The following is a 20,500-nucleotide window of genomic DNA, read 5'->3' on the forward strand; positions in this document are numbered from 1 at the left end:
CTACTCTTTTACATGTTTGTTTGTTTTTTTAATCAATGATATAATGTCATACTTAACCAAAAAATATGGAGAAAAATACACCCAAAACTGATGTCTATTGAATTTTTAAAATGTACTTAGTACTTAATATAGTTCTACAAGATTCACACCTATGATAATGTAATTAGAATAGAGCATATTAGCCAGGGGGGACTGAGAAACAGATTCATTCCATCATCCACCTTTGTGAACAAGACCTGGGATTCAGAGCCAGATTCATTCACTTCATCTCACACCATCCTGGCAGCAGGCTCTCCTCCTTCATGTCTCCAATGAGACCAAGGCCTGTCAGAGCCAGAGCCAGACTCAGAAGGGCTCGGAGAGAGATTCTGAAGGGCCAGACACAAACTTGGAAGGGACCCAGAGATACATTCATTCCATCATCCACCTTTGTAGTGGCTGGAGGTCAAAGAACAAGTCCTCGGACTCAGAGAGATTCATTCATCCCATCTCACACCACAATGGTGGCAGGGCTCTCCTCCTTAGTTTCTCCACTGAAACCAAGACTCCAGAAGGCCTCTAAGAAAGCTAGCCTGCGGCCCAGGTAAGGAAACTAGATTGTGAAGGAGATAATAAAGGATTTGATAAATAACACCTGGCTATTCTACTGGTGATTACTGAACTGAAAGGAAGGCTGCTCCCAAAACCTCCAAAAAACCACCAAGACCATTACATTATTTTAAAAAAGGGAAAAGTACCCACATGTACAAAAATGTTTTAGCAGCCCTTTTTGTAGTGGCAAGGAACTGGAAACTGAGTAGATGCCCATCAGTTGGAGAATGGCTGAATAAATTATGGTATATGAATGCTATGGAATATTATTGTCCTGTAAGAAACAATCAGCAGGTTGATTTCAGAGAGGCCTGGAGAGACTTGTATAAATTGATGCTAAGTGAAGTCAGTAGAAACAAAAGAACATTCTATACAACAATGACAAGATTATTCAATGATCAACTCTGATGTACTTGGCTTTTCTCAACAATGAGATAATTCAGGCTAATTCCAATAGACTTGTGATAAAGAAAGTCTTTTGCACCCAGAAAGACGACTGTGGGGACTGAATGTGGATCACAGAATAGAATTTCTATCTTTTTATTGTTGTTTAGTTGCTTTTTCTTTTTTCTCATTTTTTTTCCCTTTTTGATCTGATTTTTCTTGTGCAGATGATAAATTTGGAAATATATATGGGAGAACTGCACATGTTTAACATATACTGGATTACTTGCTGTCTAAGAAAGGGGATAGGGAAAAGGAGAGAGAAAAATTTGAAACACACAAGTTTTGCAAGGGTAAATGTTGATTTAAATGCATATGATTTAAAAATAAAAAGTTTAAAAAATTGGATGTTACATTTATTGTTATGCCATTGTTCAAAAGGACCAGTTGGGGTGAACACATTCCCAAATGAACTAGACATGGTCTAGCAAGCACATTTTCACAAGACTGATCTGCAGAATCTTTGGCCTATAAAGGACAAACGGTCTCAACTCAATTTTGTAAACATATTAAATGTATCCATCATTCCAACCAAAGCCAAAAGTTCTATTTTTTGGTCCTATGTAAAAGTTTTTTTTTTTTTTTTTTTTTTTTTTTTTACATACACCAAAAATTGTTCAACATGATGTTCCTGGTATTTTCTATACTTTTTAAATTGGAGAGATACCAATCAAAGTTTTGTAAATCAGTGAAGCAAAAAACAAAATGTAACTAACTTTATAGTTTTCTTTGAACTATTTCCAAAGATGGTCAGAGGCCACTGATGTTCTATAAATAAGCACCTACTTTCTCCCACATTTATGTAAAGGCACTACTAAGAGTAATTATAATAAAATTCATATTTAGGATTTCTTTTATCATAGTAACTTATGAAAATTAGAAAATTTTATGAAAGGGCTTGGTTCCAGGGTCAGAGTTAGGATGGGGAGGTTAATAAGTATGGAGAAGAGGCATTGATACAAACATTTTTAAGTCTAGAAGCAGTTGTGAATTTTACATTCATGAGTAGTGTATCCACACTTGTGGAATTAACAGATTGAAGACACTCTTATGGTACTATAACCTTAAACTGTAACTTAACTGTGACTTGAGACTTTATAATAACAAGTATAGCTATAGCTAAAAAAAGTTCAGGTGCTTGTCCCCTCCTGTTTCCCACTACCTCTTAGTTAACATTTAAATACCTCATTTAAAGGCATGTTTCTCCTATTTCAGGGTTAGATTTCCTCAATTAGAATGTAAGCCTAGACTTCCCCAGACAATAGAAGAAAAGGCCAAGCTGGGGTGGGGATTGGGGGCTTTTGTGTTCAGGCTATTTAATCTTCTGTTTTGCAGTTTTGACTTTGCAAAAACCTTATCAAGATGGGAGATACCATTTCTTGAGAGATCATAATCAATCCTTTCTTGGTTTTTCTTATTCTGAGAATCTCTGTTTTTGTGGTCAATACTGGCCCCCATAACACAGATGAAATCACACATTTTTTTTTTTTTTGAAATGCTAAAGTAATATTTAGATTCCTTTAAGTCAAAAGGATAAAGATGTAATTAAGTATATTGTGTAACTAACTAGGACAAACTTGATTTCTTTACTTTCATATGAAGAAAAATAAGTGAATAGTAAAAGATTTAATAACTGCAGCCATTGGAATCAATGTTGTATTTTAGCCATCTTGAAAGCAAAAGGCTGAGAGATTATGGGGTTTGAAAAATATCATAACCCAAGATACCAAACATCAGAGACAGAAACAGGCTTACTCTAGTCACCATGTAACAATCTGCATTTAGAAAAAGGGTCAAATGAAAGAACATTGTGGTGTTCCTGACATGAGCTACATCAGTTTTATGTAACTGACATAATTATACATTATACTCCAATGATAGTGTATTTATGTCAATAAAATCATATGTACATATGTCAAGTAAACAGCTGTTAATATTGACTGATATTTGTGTTGAACAAATGCTAACTTTTAAAACTATATAATATTTTGAAGCTCAGTTCATACACTGATTCTTATATGTAAAAAGATCAACAGTATCTTATTTTGGAGCTCTTAGCAATTCTAGTACTAGTCAGTTGGTGGTTGTTTTATTTTAAAATAATCGCTGCTTATACTTCCTTGCAGAAGCAGGAGAAATAATCTATACTGTTTTCTACCTTGCATCTTGCAAACAATGCTGGTATGGAGACTAATCTTACATTTGCCTGCTTTTTGACCTGATTTGAAATTTAAATAGCATGGAAAATGGAAGATTCCAGGCATCTGGCATTCATTTGCTTCAAGTGCAATGTAAAAACGAGGAAATCCATGGTACACATCTAGAATGACTCCTTTCCTCATTTTCATACAGGAGTCTAAGCAAATGCTTCAAATAGTTCCAGTAGGCCTAAGTTGTGGTTACACTTTCCATGAGGATTTTACAAATGCAAATGGTCCCCCTGTGATCTTGTTTTTTACATTTCTCACAAAATTAAAATTCAACCCATGTTATAGAGAAAGGCTATTTTAAAGCAAATCTGATCATTGTACTGTTAGATTTAATCTCTCGGCAGTTCTCCATTATTCTAAAACTGTATTTCAGCATAGTTAAAAGTTCATGGTTTTATTACAGTCATCTGTCCTCTGGGCTCTTGATAGCGAAGGCACCTTAAAGAGGTTACTTGATGTGCCCATGATATTTACAATCTTTAATTGGCCTGGGAATTTCTAAGATGAAAACATCCTTCCGTTGGAAGGGAGTAGAATACTGGGAGAAAAGAATTAATAAATGATTAGGAAACCACTGACAATTTTGCTATTTCATTTGTGAAGGCAGGATACTTAGGCAAACAGCAGGATTATTTCCAGAGACTTTTCTTGTAGCTGCTGAATAACTCTAGATTGCAATTACTTTCCTATTCCAGTAAAACCTTAGGGGATGGAAGATCAGTATCAGATAAAACATGGCCATTTATTTAATAAATAAGAAAAAAGGGAAGCCTTTGCAAGAATGCAAGTGACTCTAATCTGTACTGAAAGAATTACTACTTGAAAAGCATAATTTCAAGAGCTTTGTTAGCTAAAACAGTTTGCAGCCAGTAGGCCAATAAACCATTTAAAGGGAGATCATGGTATTAAAATAAAAATGTTTCTCTGTAAGTGTCTGGGATTGTTTCATCTGAATTTTCCTGAAGCTGAACATTAAAATATCAGTAATGGGTCAGGGTCTGGATGACAGTAGTTCTGTCAGTCACCAAAAGAATAAGCTCAAAGACAAGCATTGTCTCTTTCCCATAAAGAAGGGATATAGAAATGCTTAGTCATATTAAGTCACTGGACTATAGGACGAATGATCACTTGAACAACACAGCCTCTGGCCTTTAAAATTATCTACTCACCACTGTCAGCATACACCAAATAAAACACTTCAAATTAAAATAAAGTCAAACACAATCTACTTGACAAAATAATAAAATATTATTTAAGACTTCCTATATGCTCAGTTGTGAAAGCCATAGAAAGTGATTAGGGATAAAATACCATGCCCACATCCTGGAAGCTTATAGTCTATCTAAAAAAAAAAAAAACAAAAAACGCATACACAGAGGGATACAATGTGTAAGAATAACAAGTGTTAAATTATATGGATCATAAAATCATAGCTTTACAAATGAAGTTTAGAGGCCATCTGGTACATCCACCTCAGTTTCAAAATGAGGAAACTGAGGCCATGTGAGATTAAGCCATTCAATATCACACAGTCATTAGATAATTAGGTACAATACAACCTCAGGTACTTTATGACAGACACAGAGGTTTTTTCACTGAACTATAAGAGATGGGGGGCCATGGCCAGGCATTTTGATTCATGTCTTGTCAACGGACTCTGATGATTGTAGAGGAATGAGTGAGGTTGATGACTTTGCACAGTTCTGACTCACTTCAAACCAAATCACTTGCAAGTGAAGACACAACCCTCCTGGTGTCATTAGGCCTCTTCAAGAAGGACAAATTGCAACAACAATAAGAGTTCAGGAAAGTGACAGATAGAAGAGTAATAGTTCAGGCACTGGAGGAGGCCAGTGAAGTCATTTTGTCTAATTCCTGATTCTCAAGTTGAAAAAACAAAACAAAACAACAACAACAAAAACAAAAACTGAGGATCTGAGAAGTTAAGTGAATGAGCCAGTCATATAGATCAGGGTTTTAAACTTTTTTGACTTCTTCAACCTTTATGTGACCCTGGATATATAGGTATATAAAATAAGTATACAAACCAAACATTTGCTGATAATAAGTCATAATTTTATAATCATCCACCTTCAGTTAAATAATAAATGGTAAAAACAAGATTTGAACCCAAGTCTTGTAATTTTGGATCTATTGCTCTTTCCACTGTACCATGACTTCCAGAAACATTTAGTGTTTTGTTAAAATACAAGCAATCAAATAAATGTCTGGATACCACACAATCACCTACCATCTTATCACATTTCTGCCTTTTAAAAATTCCTCAGCACCTTGGCTTTCATACAGAAATCTAAACAAGATTAACCTTTAAACGTCCATCCAAACTATTCTCCAAGTGAATTAAAAATAGGGTAAATTTCTGGAGAACAGGAAGATATCAATGCCTTCCACATCCATGGTTAATGACAATAAATGCTGCCAAGCCTTGAGCAACATGACAGTCCTAAAACCCCCAGATTTCTCTATTCTATGGAATCCTGAGAGTTTTCCAGCTTCTGATCAGTAAGAAGCAAAATTGATCACATTTTTAGTTAGGGAGATGATGCTGAATTCACCACAGCCTCTCTGGAGTAGTCGGGTCAGCATATACTAATACAGGAAAATCTCAACTATTGCTTTTAGCACAGAGCATCACTTACAGCAACAAGAACAAGTGACAACCTGCAAATGACAAATCCATCCCCAATACTCAGGACCATGTGAATCACACCATAATATTTGACCTTTTGTTCCATATAATAAATGAGTTACCTTAGGATCAGCAGTGAGCAGTTTAAATGCTTGATACACTTGGGCCTCCTTTACTCCACCTCCAAGATCAAGGAAATTGGCTGGTTTTCCACCATTAAGAGAGATGATGTCGCAGGTTGCCATGGCAAGCCCAGCACCATTCACTATAAAGCAAATAAAAATGTCATAATGGTTTACACTTAGCAAAGATACTCAAAAAATTGTATGTGTGGGGGAACCTGACACATCATATTAAACTTAAGGAGAGATGAAACAAAATCCCAGTTAATGACAACAGCAAACAAAAACATGTCTTAATGCCTTTCTTTTTGAAATATAATAGTTGAAATAATAACTCACAGTCTGATGACTATTCCTCAATGAAGACATACAGAAATTGTCTTTAATAGAATTAAAGTTATAATCATCAAACATGCTCTAAAGATGCAAAAATGTACTAACCATTCCATTTTTTAATAAAGGTAAAGGACTAAGGAGGTGGAACTGGGCATACCCCAGCAGAATTTTAGATTTGGGGAAATGAGAGTCCTTTGAGATGATCCTGTCTCTCACTTTACAGATGCAGAAATTAAGCTTCATTAGGGGTAAGTGAATTGCCTAACATTTTATAGCTATTAAGGGTTTGAGTCAGAATTTAAATCCAGGACATTTTAAATCTTCCCTGTTATGCACTATAAAATACTGACTCTCACTAGGTTGATGTGGCTAACTATTGAACTGCTTTCCACTGTAATTTTCTCTTTCTTTCTGTATAGAGAGATTTGTTATAAGAGATAACTTACTAGAGAGGGATAAAAGAAGGATCTATTAAGAAATAATAATAATGCAAAACCAATTTTGGAAAAAAGTGATAAAAGAACCAAAGAAAAGTATTCCAAACAAAAGGTTTTGCAATAATCAATGCTGAAAAATTAATCGTGCATATATCTTGTAAATAAAAAAAAAAACTATATAATTTTTTAAAAAGAAAAGTATTCCAAAATTTATATCCTTTTCTTTGTTTAGGAAAAATAATAGAAACTCACATATTTTATAGCCCCTTAAGATTTGCAGAATACTTTTGGTTCAACAACCTTGTTCAAGTTAATGTTAATCTCCCCATTTTACAGATGAGGAAAGAGAGACTGAGACAAATGATTTGCCCAAGGTCATGAAGCTAAGGAGTGGCTGAGTTTATTTAAAATCAGATTTTACTTGATTCCAAGTTTACTATCAATTCTGACACACTGACTCCTGGGTAAATTTTATCAATGAATTTTCCCCACTTTTGAGCCTGCAGACTTAGTCATATGTGATTATTTTCCCTTACATTTGAAATTAAAAATTCTCTTTTATGCAAGAGAGCCTCTCAAAATAAAGAATCCTGCACTTTTTCCTGACCCTTGATGCCTCATAGAAGACTCAGAACTGTGACTAATTTAATTAACTTTGGCACAGCTAAACATGTGAGTGCTTAAGTACCCTTACAACAGAGTAGGAAATATGTTAACTTCAACACTTGGAGGCTTCAAATTCACTCAAATCATTTAAATCCCTGCAGCCACTCTAAGTAAGCTTTCTTGACTTTATTCTAAAATGTTCATGTTTCTTTCATTCTTTTAAATGCTATAATATCATGCGTACATCAGTTTATCATTCTGAGAAAGATGCAATGAATCTACTACATTAAATTATTGTCCCTTACATGAAGTAAGACCTTCTGTTTCACATGTAAGACTATTTCATTTCCTATTGTGGAGAGCAGCAAGCTAAGAAAATGAGATCTCAGAGGCTCTGGGTATAATGATATTGTTGATTTAATGAGCTACAAATCTTTGTAATGTTAATTCCATTAAGATTAAGACCTCAGAACCAATGCAATGAATGTATGCTACTAGAATCTAGAGTCTTTTGCAATTAAGTATCTAGAGCATAAGTTTCAGCACTATAATCTGTGGACAGTTACAAAAATGATTTTTGTCTCCACGCACCCTTTCTTATCTCAGCTGAATAAGCTATTTCCACAAATTCAAATGAAAATGATCAAATAATTTTTCTGTTAATAAAATGGAATAGCAAATTAAACATGTTATTGTTCTGTTATCACTGAAACTAAAGAAGTTTAGGGTAATGATTAAAGTATGTGACCTCACTTATTTTCATTCAGAAAACAATTCCATTTTAAACCTGTGTCCCAGAGCAACTGTTGTCTTAACAACTCTGGCTTGTGAGGGAAAACAAGTTGAATTTTTGAACACTAAAGTTAGATTATAATGAGTGGAATTTTAAACCAGTAAATTATTTTCAATTATGCTGAATGTTTCAGAGAAAACTCTAGACTACATCTTAGATTCTTTATTGAGACAGCATGTGGTATTGGTACAGAGAGTTAAGTAACTTGGAATCTACAAAATCTGGATTCAGATTCTGCTGTAGATATTTAATGATCTTAATGGTTTGTCGACTCTGAACAAGTCACTTCTCTCTCAGCTTCCTTATCTGTAAATTAATATCATTATACTTGCCTCAAAGGACTGTTGCAAGGATTATATATATATATATATATATATATATATATATACACATACACACACACACACACATATATATATATATAATTTGTGAAATGCATCTAAAAACTCAGCAAACATATGAACTTTTATAGTGAATGATAATAATGATTCTTGTGATAATCCATATTAACCAGAATATAACATCAATCCATAAACATTTTAAAGCAACATTTTCAATACATGTTATCACATTAAACCTTTATAAAGACCTAGTAGAAAAAATATCAAAACAATTTGGGAGTGGTACAGTGAATAGAGCACCAGCCCTGAAGTCATTTTTTTATATTTAGGGATTATATATGTATATACGCAAGGATTATATATATATACATTTATATATATATATATATGTATGTATGTAAATATATATACATGCATAAAGTGCTTTGAAAATCATTCATATGACAATTACTGTTTTTTATTGTTTTATTCATCACATCTAGTTCAATGGAGTTCAGCTAGTAATGTTCCTGGGACATGTCATTATCTATTATTTTTCTGTATTCAATATTTTATGGTCTTTTGCATAAGTGAATAAAATTACCACTTTAAAAATTGAGCATAATTATTGGGAAGTAAGCTCATATTGGACAATTACATGACAGAGGGATAGAATGTTAAACTTGGAATCAGAGAGATTCATCTTCCTGAGTTCAAATGTGACTTCAGACATTTACTAGCTGTGTGACCCTGAGCAAGTCAGGTAACACTGTCTAAAGGAGTTTCCTCATCTGTAAAATGAGTTAGAGAAGGAATTGGCAAATGATTCCAGTAAAAGTAAGGCCCAAATGGAGTCACCAATAATAAATGATAAGACTAAAAATGACAGAACAACAAAGTTCTACTTAGGTAATCTCATTGAAATTATCTTGGAGTCAATTCTATATTAGATGGATGACAGGATGCTTGTGTCTTTCATTCTGTTCTAAAATTGTTATTTATTTTTTTCTTTTTTCTTTTTCTTTTTCTTTTTCTTTTCTTTTCTTTTTCTTTTTCTTTTTTTTTTTTTGCTGAGGCAATTGGGATTAAGTGACTTGCCCAGGGTCACACAGCTAGAAAGTGTTAAGTGTCTGAGACAGATTTGAACTCAGGTCCTTCTGACTTCAGGGCTGGTGCTCTATTCACTGCACCACCCCCAAATTGTTTTGATATTTTTTCTACTAGGTCTTTATAAAGGTTTAATGTGATAATATGTATTGAAAATGTTGCTTTAAAATGTTTATGGATTGATGTTATATTCTGGTTAATATGGATTATCACAAGAATCATTATTATCATTCACTATAAAAGTTCATCTGTTTGCTGAGATTTTAGATGCATTTCACAAAATAAAGCCAATGAATCAACTGCAAACTGTCTTGCAATATGCTGGATAAAGATCCTTATTTTCTTACCAAAGCAGGCAATGTTTCCATCCAGGCCAATATACTTCAAGTCATATTTGGCAGCTTCATTTTCAATGGGCTCATTTTCTGATTTGTCATCCATGGCAAATATGTCTTTTTGCCTAAATTCTGCATTATCGTCAAAGTTTATCTTGGCATCAAAACACACAACTACAGAAAAAAACAGACAAAATGAATAATGAATATCCATCAAGAATATTTAATTTAAGTATTTTTCTTGAGTAGGCATAGAACATGATATAGGAGAGAAAGGCGAGCATTTGTCTGTCACTTTGCTCTTGACAGGTATAAATAATGTGTTGAAAAAGACAAGTTTGGTTCTTCTGACCTTGAGGTCTGGATATTCTGGAAAACCCTGCATTTGTATGAATCATGTGCATTTTAATTAAAACATATTTCAATAGTTCATATTCATTAAAATAAAACATAAGCCACTGAGAAGATTTAAGTATCTTCCATAGTTACAAGTGAAGAGAGGTTTCAAAGGTTTCCACTTTATGCTGACTTCTTGTGAAAGTTAAAATTTAATGTTACTACATGTTGCAATCATAAACACTTTTTTATTTTTAATTTGAACAATATTTATTAAGTGCCTGGTATTTCTGATGCTAGAAAAAGAAAGAGAAAAAAAGCATACCTTGCTCTCAAGGAGTTTATAAGCTATCAGAGGGATACAATATTTACACATATAAATAAACATAAAATGTCTACAAAGTGATACAAAGTAATTTTAGGAGGGAATAAGGAAAGTTCTAGGGGAAGATGTGGTCTCTGATCTGTGTATTAACAGATACTGCAAATTCCCCCAAATTAGAGTGGGGGACAGGGTAGGGGATGGGCGGAACAGGATGCAATACAGATAGCAAAAAGCCTGAGTAAAGGCATACAAATATACTATTTATGTGAGCAGAGATTTATTTTACTAATCCTTGATCAGTCATTCAAGCCTTTTTTTAAAATGAAAAATTAGAAACTAGAAAAGAAACCTCCCCCAAACCAAATGATTCCTATAAGACACCAAAGACCTTGGTTTACAATCAAGTGCAGTTGAAAAAGTATGATATGCAAAATCCAAGGACCCAGGCTCTACTCTTGACATTACAATTGACCTCATCATATGGTCTTGGCCAAGATATTTTACTTTTCTTTGCCATAGATGTTTTATCTTGAAACGAAGGGATTTGATTAGATAGATTAGCTGGCTTCAGGAACCACATGAAATCAAGTTTTTTTTTTTTTTTTTTTTTTAGTCTCTACTATGTGACAGGTGCTGGGATGGACAATAGAACACAAACACACACACACACACACAGACACACACAGAGAGAGAAACACCCCTATATACAATGAAAGCATATTTTATATATGTGTATATATACATATATATATATACACATATATAATCCATGTCGATTTCAAATGTAATATCTAAATAATATGTGCCCATATATTCCCCCATTTGTGAGTGTATGGCTACGTCGATGTTTGGTGTAGGCTAAAACAAATAAATCCAATCCCTGCTCTCAAAAAGATCAAGGTTTAATGGGGGAGACCACGGGCTAACAATTTTGTACAAATTAGATAAAGACAGGATAAATTGGAGATAATTGCATAAGATTAAAGAGGACTGGCAAAAGCTTTTTGTAGAAAGTGGTATTTTAACAGCAAATTCATGGATGCCAGAGAAACCAGGAGGTAGAGACAAGGAGGCATAGTGTTAACAGCATAGAGAGCAGCCAATGAAAATATCTGGAGTAAGGAGATGGAGTGCGCTGACTGAGAAATAGCAAGAATCCCACTGTCACTGGGAGCTAGAGTTCATGAAAGAGAATCATAAGGCATAAAGAGACTGGAAAGGTAGGAAGGGACTAGAGTATCTTCTAGCTCTTCATTTATATATCTCTGATTGCTAAGCTCCCAGATAACTCTTCATCTAAGGTCCCATGACCACTGACTCTTTTATATAATTTATTCAATACTATATTCATAGAAAAAAAATGAGTCCTTGAATAATAACATTAAGTTATTATATAAGAATGTTTAGTGTTTATACACATATATGCATATGCACATACATATACATTCACATAAAAGAAATCACAAATTACTGAGTGCGGCAATGATTGACAAGAGGAAATGTTTCATAGTGGTAGTCTGTAAACCCTACCATTAAATGTCCAACTTTCTAGCTCACACAATTGTGAATATAACCAGAAAAAAACAGTAATTACTTTCTAGCATTCTATAATCTTAATAGTGAATTCTAGCCATTACCAAAGGCATTTTCCAGTATTCTTCTTGTTATACTAGTATTTTCCCAGTAGTTAATTACTATTATAATGATCAATAAAAAAGAAACTTCTTTTTAGGTATATATTATGGTTTAATTAACTTATTAGTAAATTTAGCCCCTCAGTTACTCATATGCCTGATAGCTAAAACCCATATGTTCAAAGTAAATATGGAAGTTGACTTCCTGACTGATGCGTTTCCAATCAAAGAATTTTTGGTCCCAATCAATAAAACAGTAAATCAAAAAAAAAAAAGTTCAGATTGCTTTTTGCCTTTCAAGAAAACTGTCATTAGCAGCTGCCTAAAATAGCTCATGATTAATGAGTGAAAAGCAAATTTCCATAGCTAGACCCAATGCTCAGTGTTTGCAAGACCAGATTTTCAAAATGGGTTCTTCTGGGGTGTTATCAAGTGAGACTGCAATTGTTAAGAAAGAGTGACCACCAAGAAAAAAATCATTATTGTTAATCAAAACAATTGAGGATATTGGAGTATGAGGAAAAAATTTCTAATCCTTTTTCACTTGTTTTAAGGAAGCATGACTCCACAAAATCTCTGAATCTCAACATAACATCTTCTATGGTCTTTGTGGAGAAGTAAAAGGGGAAAGAATCTACTTCTGCATAATTAAATTTTTATGACTAAGTTTTGGATAGGTTGTCTTCATTAAACTGAATAAATGTTCCTTACATACATTTATCAGTTGTAATCACAGACGAGAATTGCAAAAAAGATTGAGAAGACCATTTAGTCTATGTTTTTCATTTCACAGATGAAGAAACTGAAACCTAGGGAGGCTAAGTGATTTGCCCCAAATCCCACAGAGAGCAACCAACAGAAGCAGGATTGAAACCCAGATATTGGGATACATGCACATTTGACATGCTTTAAGTACTTAATCAATGCTTGTTGTCTGGTTATGATATTCTCTCCACCTTTCTGAATCCAGATCTCACTTTCTTCCCCCAGAATCTCTAACTATGAAAGTTGACAAATCCTACAAAGAAAACTGAGAAAATTATTGCAGGTGAGTGAGGAAAAATATCTCTCTGACACAATTCATGTCTTCCTCCTTTAGCAGATCTCTTCTTTAATTGTCCTTTTTGATTTTGCCAAGCTAACAATAGTTCAAGTCCAACTCAAATTCTACTTTGTCTCTGAAGTTATCTCTGATTACTCCACTCAACAGACTCAAATATTGTCCCAAATCCTTAATCTCCTGTGCCTTGAAAAATCTATAGATATCTCAAAGCCAACATGTCAAAAAGGACAATTATTATCCTTCCCCGAAAGACATCATTATCCTAAATTTCTCTCTTTCTATTGTCCAGAACGCTTTTAATAGCACCATGTCTCCTCTTAAGTCACTTAAGGGTAGGGGTTATGCCTTTATTTATTTATTTTTATAGAACCCTCTTAACCTATTAGCAAGCACCCACCTCAAGAGAATGCATTCTTCTTAAAGAGCAGGAAATGTTTTGATTTTATCTCTGTAGACTTAGCTCCACAGTGCTTGGCATATGGTAGTAACTTAATGGTTTCTTTCTCAGTGAATGATGACTAGGTTAAGCTAAAAACTACTAACTTATCCCATAGTGGCAGGGTGATAAGAGAATTGTATTTGGGCAAGGGGGAAAGAGACTTAAATTTCCTTCAAATCACATCATTTATTTAAAAAAAAGTATTTAATAGTTTTAGTTTCCCCAGTTACATTTAAAACAATATTTTAAATTTGTTTTTAAAACCTTGAGTTCCAGATTCTCTCCCCTATTCCCACCTCTATCCCCCATTAAGAAAGCACATGTGAAATTATGCAAAATATTTCCATGAAAGTCATGTTGTGAAAGAAATCCTCCCCCAAAAAATCCCGAGAGAGAGAGGGGGGAAAGGGAGAGAGAGAATAATCTTCATTCTGTATTTGGATAGAATTAGTTCTTTCTCTGAATAGGATTTTTCATCATCAATTCTTCAGAGTATTTATGGATCATTCATTGCATGCTGAAAGTAGCAGACATTCACAACTGCAAATCACATTATTTGGACAATTATCCACCTCTAGTTGTATATAGCAATAATAATAATAATAATAGCTATTATTATTTTGCAGTTTACAAATATACCAGCCTATCCTCACAGCATCCACAGGAAATAGGAACTACTACTATCCCCATCCTTCCAATTGAGAAAATGAAGCAGGAAGGAATTAAGTGATTTTTTCAGAGTCACCAACCCAGCCTGAGGCCGGATTTGAACTCAGATTTTCATGACACTATAATAAAAAGAAAAAAAAAACTGCTCAGTCATTAGAGATTTAACCTCCTGACATCAGACTTACCGGTGCCATTCTAGCAAGGTGAACAAAGCAAAGTTTTCAGAAATACATACTCTACTGGCCTGAAAAAAGTTAATGCAGCTCAAAAAAGCATTTAACTTTCTCCCAAGAAGTGGATAAAACACATTTATTGTGTCATATTTCTGTGATCCTTTGCTTTTAAGACAAGTTAAGCATACTTCAAACATTCTGGTTAAAAAATACAATTTGGAAAATGTATCAATTCATTTTTTTATGAGAGCATCCTTTAATGACAATATAAAGGTAGACATCTCTGGGTATGGAAGGTGGAATTCATACATAATTGAAGTACATCAAGAAATTTTGCACAGAAATCTTTCTTTGTTATAAGGAAGATTTCAATATCAGGAATGGTATTATTAAGGATTTTAAATAGAAAAAGTGCAAGAAAAAAATTTTGCAAGGTAATTCCTCCATTCCTGCGTTAAGGCAAGTGTTGTCCCAGAATAATCAATGGGGTGTTAGATCTGAAGTCACACCTTAGTTGAAAACATGCCATAAGAGTTTAGAACTCTATGGAGTCTAAGTTTCCTTCTGATTATAAATCTATGATCTTGTGATGAACAAGTTCAGCAATGATTAGATTGTTGACTCTGCAGTCAAGGAGAGATGAGTTCAAATCAAAGCCTTGGACACTTAATAAATACATAACTCTGGGTAAGTTATTTCACTTTGGTTGACTCAGTTTCCATATCTATAAAAGGAGCCAGAGAAGGAAATGGCAAACCACTCCAGGATCTTTGCCAACAAAACTCCCTAATGGGATACCAAATTAAGATCTGACTCATCACCCAAACAACGCATCAATCAAATCTATTCCATCATTCAAGTTTTCTCATTTAATAAGAAAACCAGCCATTGTCATAGAATTCATTTGAAGGTATGGAGCTCAGCTCAGACATGTGAATTTTCACTTTCACATAAATGAAATCTTAGTTCTACAGAAAATTCATCTTTCGCAAAGGCCATGCCTAGTACAAAGTACTAGGGGAAAAAATACCCATTAATATTTATAAAACAATTTTCACCATCAAAAGCCTATTGTTACATGCTTGATAGATTGTACAAATGAATTTTCCTTCTGAACAAATATCAAAGAAAGCTTTGGTACTTATGTTCACGGGGTGTTTTTTAGTTTTTTGTGAGTGGCGTGCTAATTCAACTGCCTCGATAGAGAACATGAGTGACAGCTAGGGGCCTTTGACCTACAAGGCTTAATTGAATAATGTGTTTCAGAATTAAGCTTAGAAAAAGTACATTTAAATAGAGAAGCTAATGCAAAGATGAAACATTAAAAAAAAATCACAATGATGCCGACCTGTCATAATTGGTTTTTTAAAAAATTCAAGCTGTGTACTGCATTTGATTTGTGATAAATAATTATAATATGCTATTCAAAAGTACACTGCCAAAAAAATGAAATCTGGACACTTTCAAATTAATTTCTCCCTCCTCTCTTCCTCCTTCCAGTGCCACTGTTCCAGTATTTGTGTAATTTTCTGAATATTCTCTTAGTAGATGTGAAAATAGACAGACACAGGAGGGAGCTGAAAATATTCTTGGAAATTTGGTTTTTACGTAAGAAGAAAAAAAAAACCCATACGCCCACCAAAAACATGGCTTCCCGCAAACATCATGCAACAGTGCAGTTATTTAGAGAAATGAATCTTAAGGAGCCGAAACTGATTTGCTGATTAACTTTGTATCAGCCAGGGTTCGTTTTCCAAAGAATCTTGGCCAAAGGCCCACTGTTTGAAATTGGGTCTTAGCTATTAAACACATTGGAGGAGTGTGGGTTCCAATTGAGGAAGGAAGCCTTAGATATTAAGGGGGGAAAAAAGCTGAGCTGTGAAAACCACTGGCTTGAGAGAGAAAGAAATGAAATAGAATCCAATATCACCCTCCAGATTTCAGAAACTTTGTGGCAACAAGAAAGGCCTTGTGCCATGTCCTATCCAAGATTCATGCTACCTTTCTGAAGTTCCACTTTATAATGAGGCCTACTTCTTGTGAAAAGTAGCATAGCCTCCTGGGAAAATCAGAAAATCAGAATCAGAAAGATTTTTGGTTCAAGCTCTACCTCTTCCACATATTAACAGTAGAATCCATGTCACCTAAAGCATCATGGCCCATGGACAGCTCTAAGTCTCAGTTGCTGTAAAAATACAGCCATGTTGGTAGAGGAGAGCTCATCAAGATATCCATTAGACTGGGAGCTCCTTGAGGAGAGGGATTATTTTCACTTTTCTTTGTATCCTTAACCCTTATCCATGTGCCAAGCATACAGTGGATGCATCATAAATGCTTGCTGACTTAACTAAGAGGTTCCTATATTGATGAACTCATGAGTTCAATCCCATCCCTTCTATTCAGAATGTGTGACAGAAATACTGAGAAATAATCCAAAAACAAATGTGGAAGAGCATAATGTTCTTAGTTATTCTCAATGATTACAATATTTCATAAGATTTCTGTTTTAAAATCTAGAATGTCATTATAGATGAAATTCCTTCACAGATGAAAATCATATCCCATCCAAGCTTTAGCGGGTGATCTTCAATAGCTGCCATTAATAAAGAACTATGAATGAATGAATGAATAAATGAATGAATAACAAATTTTGCCAAAATGAACTAGTTTATTTTTCAGCTGATAGATGCAGGGTATCCTCAAACTTGTTCTCAGATTTGGGGGAGTTGGTCACAGCTTACACTTATATACACTTTTGTAACTCAGAATCATCTCCACGCCAGCAAGTGACTTTGAAAGAAATGATAGAAGATGGAGAGAAGGTAATAAGCATCGATGTAGCACTTATTACATTCTAGGAACTATGCTAAGCACTTTACACAGTTTTCTCATTTGATCCTCACAACAATCCTGCCAGGTAGGTACTTTCCTCATTCCCATTTTACATCTAAAGAAACTGAGGCTAAATAATTTCCTCAGAGTTGCAGAGCTAATAAACAGAGGTCTTTGTAGATCCATGTCTAACAGTCTAGTTACTATACTCTCTAGCTGCCCAAGACACTAATATATATTTTAGATTTTAATATTCTCCTTGTAGATATTGGTTCTGGATGGGAAAGGGCATTATAATAATGATCATAATGCCTAACATTTACATAGTGCTAAAAGTTTTGCATAACAAATATTCCCATTTTATCTTCACAATAACCATAAAAGTAGGTTCTTTTATTATGTTCATTTTACATATGATGTAGTCAGAAGTTAAATGGCTTCTTAAATGTCACATAGCTAATAAGTTTCTGAAGGTAGATTTGAACTCAGTTCTTATCGATACCATGTCCAGCCCCTTATCTACTGCCACATTTGCTGACTTAAGCCAAAAAAATATAAGGACCTGCATTGAGCACTGGGTCTGGGTCCAGGAAACCTGCATACAAATCCTTCTTTGACATTTGACATTTTGAGTTATCTTGGGCCACTCATTCCCATTCCTGATTCTGAATTTCCTTCTCTGTGAAATGCGATTGGACTAGAGATGTTGTTCTAGTTCTATAACCATGAGCTGCCTGATGGGGTATTGGAGAGATCTCATGAGAGCATGTGTATGATAAGTTTTGTAGCTGTAAACCCTATATAAATGACAGCTCTCATTATCATTTCAATTTTTGTGACTTATTTATAGATAAGGATGTTAGGCTCGGAGACAGGAAGTGAGTAGCCAAGATCAACACAGATGAATGATAGTAAAATGATGTAAGGCTCTCTCCCCATGTGCCAGAAACGTTGCCTTCAGCCAGGCAAGTGGCTTGGTAGCCTAGCCATTCAGAAGATCCTCTACCTAAAGCTAGAACAGTCCTTAACACCACCATACCCCCTATTTTGCAGATGAGGATCCAGAGACGAAAGAGCTGAAATCACTTTTCCAACATGATACAGGTTATCAACATCAGAGACAGACTGATGCCATCGTCAGGACTGTTTTTGACATATTGTGCTGCCAGCCCTAACACATTCATCTACACTGATTATTCATATTTATATTACCTGAACAACTAACTGGAACAGAGGGGTGTTGATGTGGGGAGATGCGCTACAGGAGTTGTCAAGGATTGGAGTAGTTTAAAAATTGCTCAGTGATTTTTGATGAATTATAATTTTTCCACAAAATAATTCACGTACAAAGCAGGGGGCTGAGCAAAATGACCCCTTAGATAACTTCCAAATCAGAATGTCTATGATTCAAAAAAAAAAAAGAATCAACATAAACTTTTCTCCAAATGGGTTTCGTGCCAAAGCAGTTGTTTCTGGTGCTGATGGATTGAGGTACTGGTGGGGGTGGTAGAAGGGGCATGGAATAGAAAAGGTCTGAGAGGATCCTAATATCTTCAAAAATTCTTACTTATGAACTAATTCCCAAACCAACAAGCTCAAAGATGAGCTGCCAAAAGTCATGTGCTTTATAATTACTGATATGAATGGAAACACTCATTGGCAAACTAAAATTATCAATTGGTGCTGTTCACTTCGCTAAGTTGAAATAAATCCTTGTTGCAGTTACTAAGTAAAAAAAATCCCTTGAGAGTGGTTAGTGTCCTGAAGATGATGACAAATTTATACATTCAGTAATTAATCAGTTCTTTCCTAATTTGGTTTAACTTCACTATTGTTCATTAGAGTTATAAACCAACACATTCATTTAATTGTGATTATAATTCAGTAGCTGGACTTTTATGGTACAATGAACAAATTAATAACTGTAGATAATTTTATTTTTAAAAATCACACTAGAGTTGTCTTTTGATATATTATGCCCTAACCCATTCATGATAGGACCAAAAAATTTGCTTTTAATATATTAAGATGGTAAATTAGTAGAATGTTAATGCAGACATTGGAAGTTTTGCTTTTTTCACTATTTATTTTCTGAGGATGTATGAATAAAGAGCATCGTGTTTTTAATTCAATTAAACAAATATTCATTCATCATCTCTTATGTGCCAAGCATATAGCTAAGTGCTAGAAAGACAAGACAAAGACAAAGCAGTCCATGTCTTCAAGTTGCTTATATCTGCCTGGAGAGAAACAAAATGTACAAAGATAAGGAAATATAAAATATTATATAAAATATAAAATAAAATATAGGAATAGAGTTTGGAACTATAAGTTCATTAGCATGGGGAATTCCTAGAGAGAAATCCCCTCTACCAACTACAGCAACTTCTCTGCCATTAAGTCTTAGAGAGTTGTTTAGATCACTTAAAAACCTAAGTAAGTTTCCAAGATCATAGAGCCAGTGGTGTCACATATGGGACTTGAAACCAGTAGTACTAATGCTGAGATCACTTTTCTCTCTCTCTTCCTCCTTCTCTCTATCTCTCTGTCTCTGTGAATGTCTCTCTCTCTCTCTAGTTTTTCATTAAAGATTTTTATTTTCAAAATATATGCATAATAATTTTCAACATTCACCTTTGCAAAATCCTATGTCTATTTCCCCCCTTTTCCCCCCAGCCTCTCCCCTAGAGGCAAGTAATCCAATTTATGTTAAACATGTGCAGTACTTCTATACATATTTCCACAATTACCATGCTGCACAAGAAAAATCAGATCAAAAAGGGAAAAAAATTGAGAAAGAAAACAAAATGCAAGTAAATAATAACAGAAAAGTGAAAATACTATGTTGTGATCCACATTCAGTCCCCCATCACAAGACCATTGGAATTGGCCCAAATCAGCTTGCAGCTAAAAAGAGAGACATTTGTCAGAATTGGTCATTGTATAATATTGTTGTTGCTGTGTACAATGTTCTCCTGGTTCTACTCCACTTAGTATCAGTTAATGTAAGTCTCTCCAGGCCTTTCTGAAATCATCCTGATGATCATTTCTTATAGAATGATACTATTCCATAACATT

The 20,500-nt window shown here is 34.3% G+C and overlaps 1 protein-coding gene across 2 annotated transcripts in view; it reads right to left on the minus strand.

Moving 5' to 3' along the window:
• Positions 1 to 20,500, minus strand: part of SUCLG2 (succinate-CoA ligase GDP-forming subunit beta) — a 311,455-nt gene that overhangs the window by 122,128 nt on the left and 168,827 nt on the right. For both annotated transcript variants that reach the window (XM_051980490.1, XM_051980497.1), the window contains exons 8-9: positions 9,964 to 10,125; positions 6,018 to 6,160 (exon numbers count right to left, since the gene is read on the minus strand). In XM_051980490.1, coding sequence (XP_051836450.1) covers positions 6,018 to 6,160; positions 9,964 to 10,125 — 305 coding nt within the window. The remainder of the gene's footprint in view (positions 1 to 6,017; positions 6,161 to 9,963; positions 10,126 to 20,500) is intronic.

This window comes from Antechinus flavipes, chromosome 1 (assembly GCF_016432865.1).
Source record: "Antechinus flavipes isolate AdamAnt ecotype Samford, QLD, Australia chromosome 1, AdamAnt_v2, whole genome shotgun sequence".
NCBI lineage: Eukaryota > Metazoa > Chordata > Mammalia > Dasyuromorphia > Dasyuridae > Antechinus > Antechinus flavipes.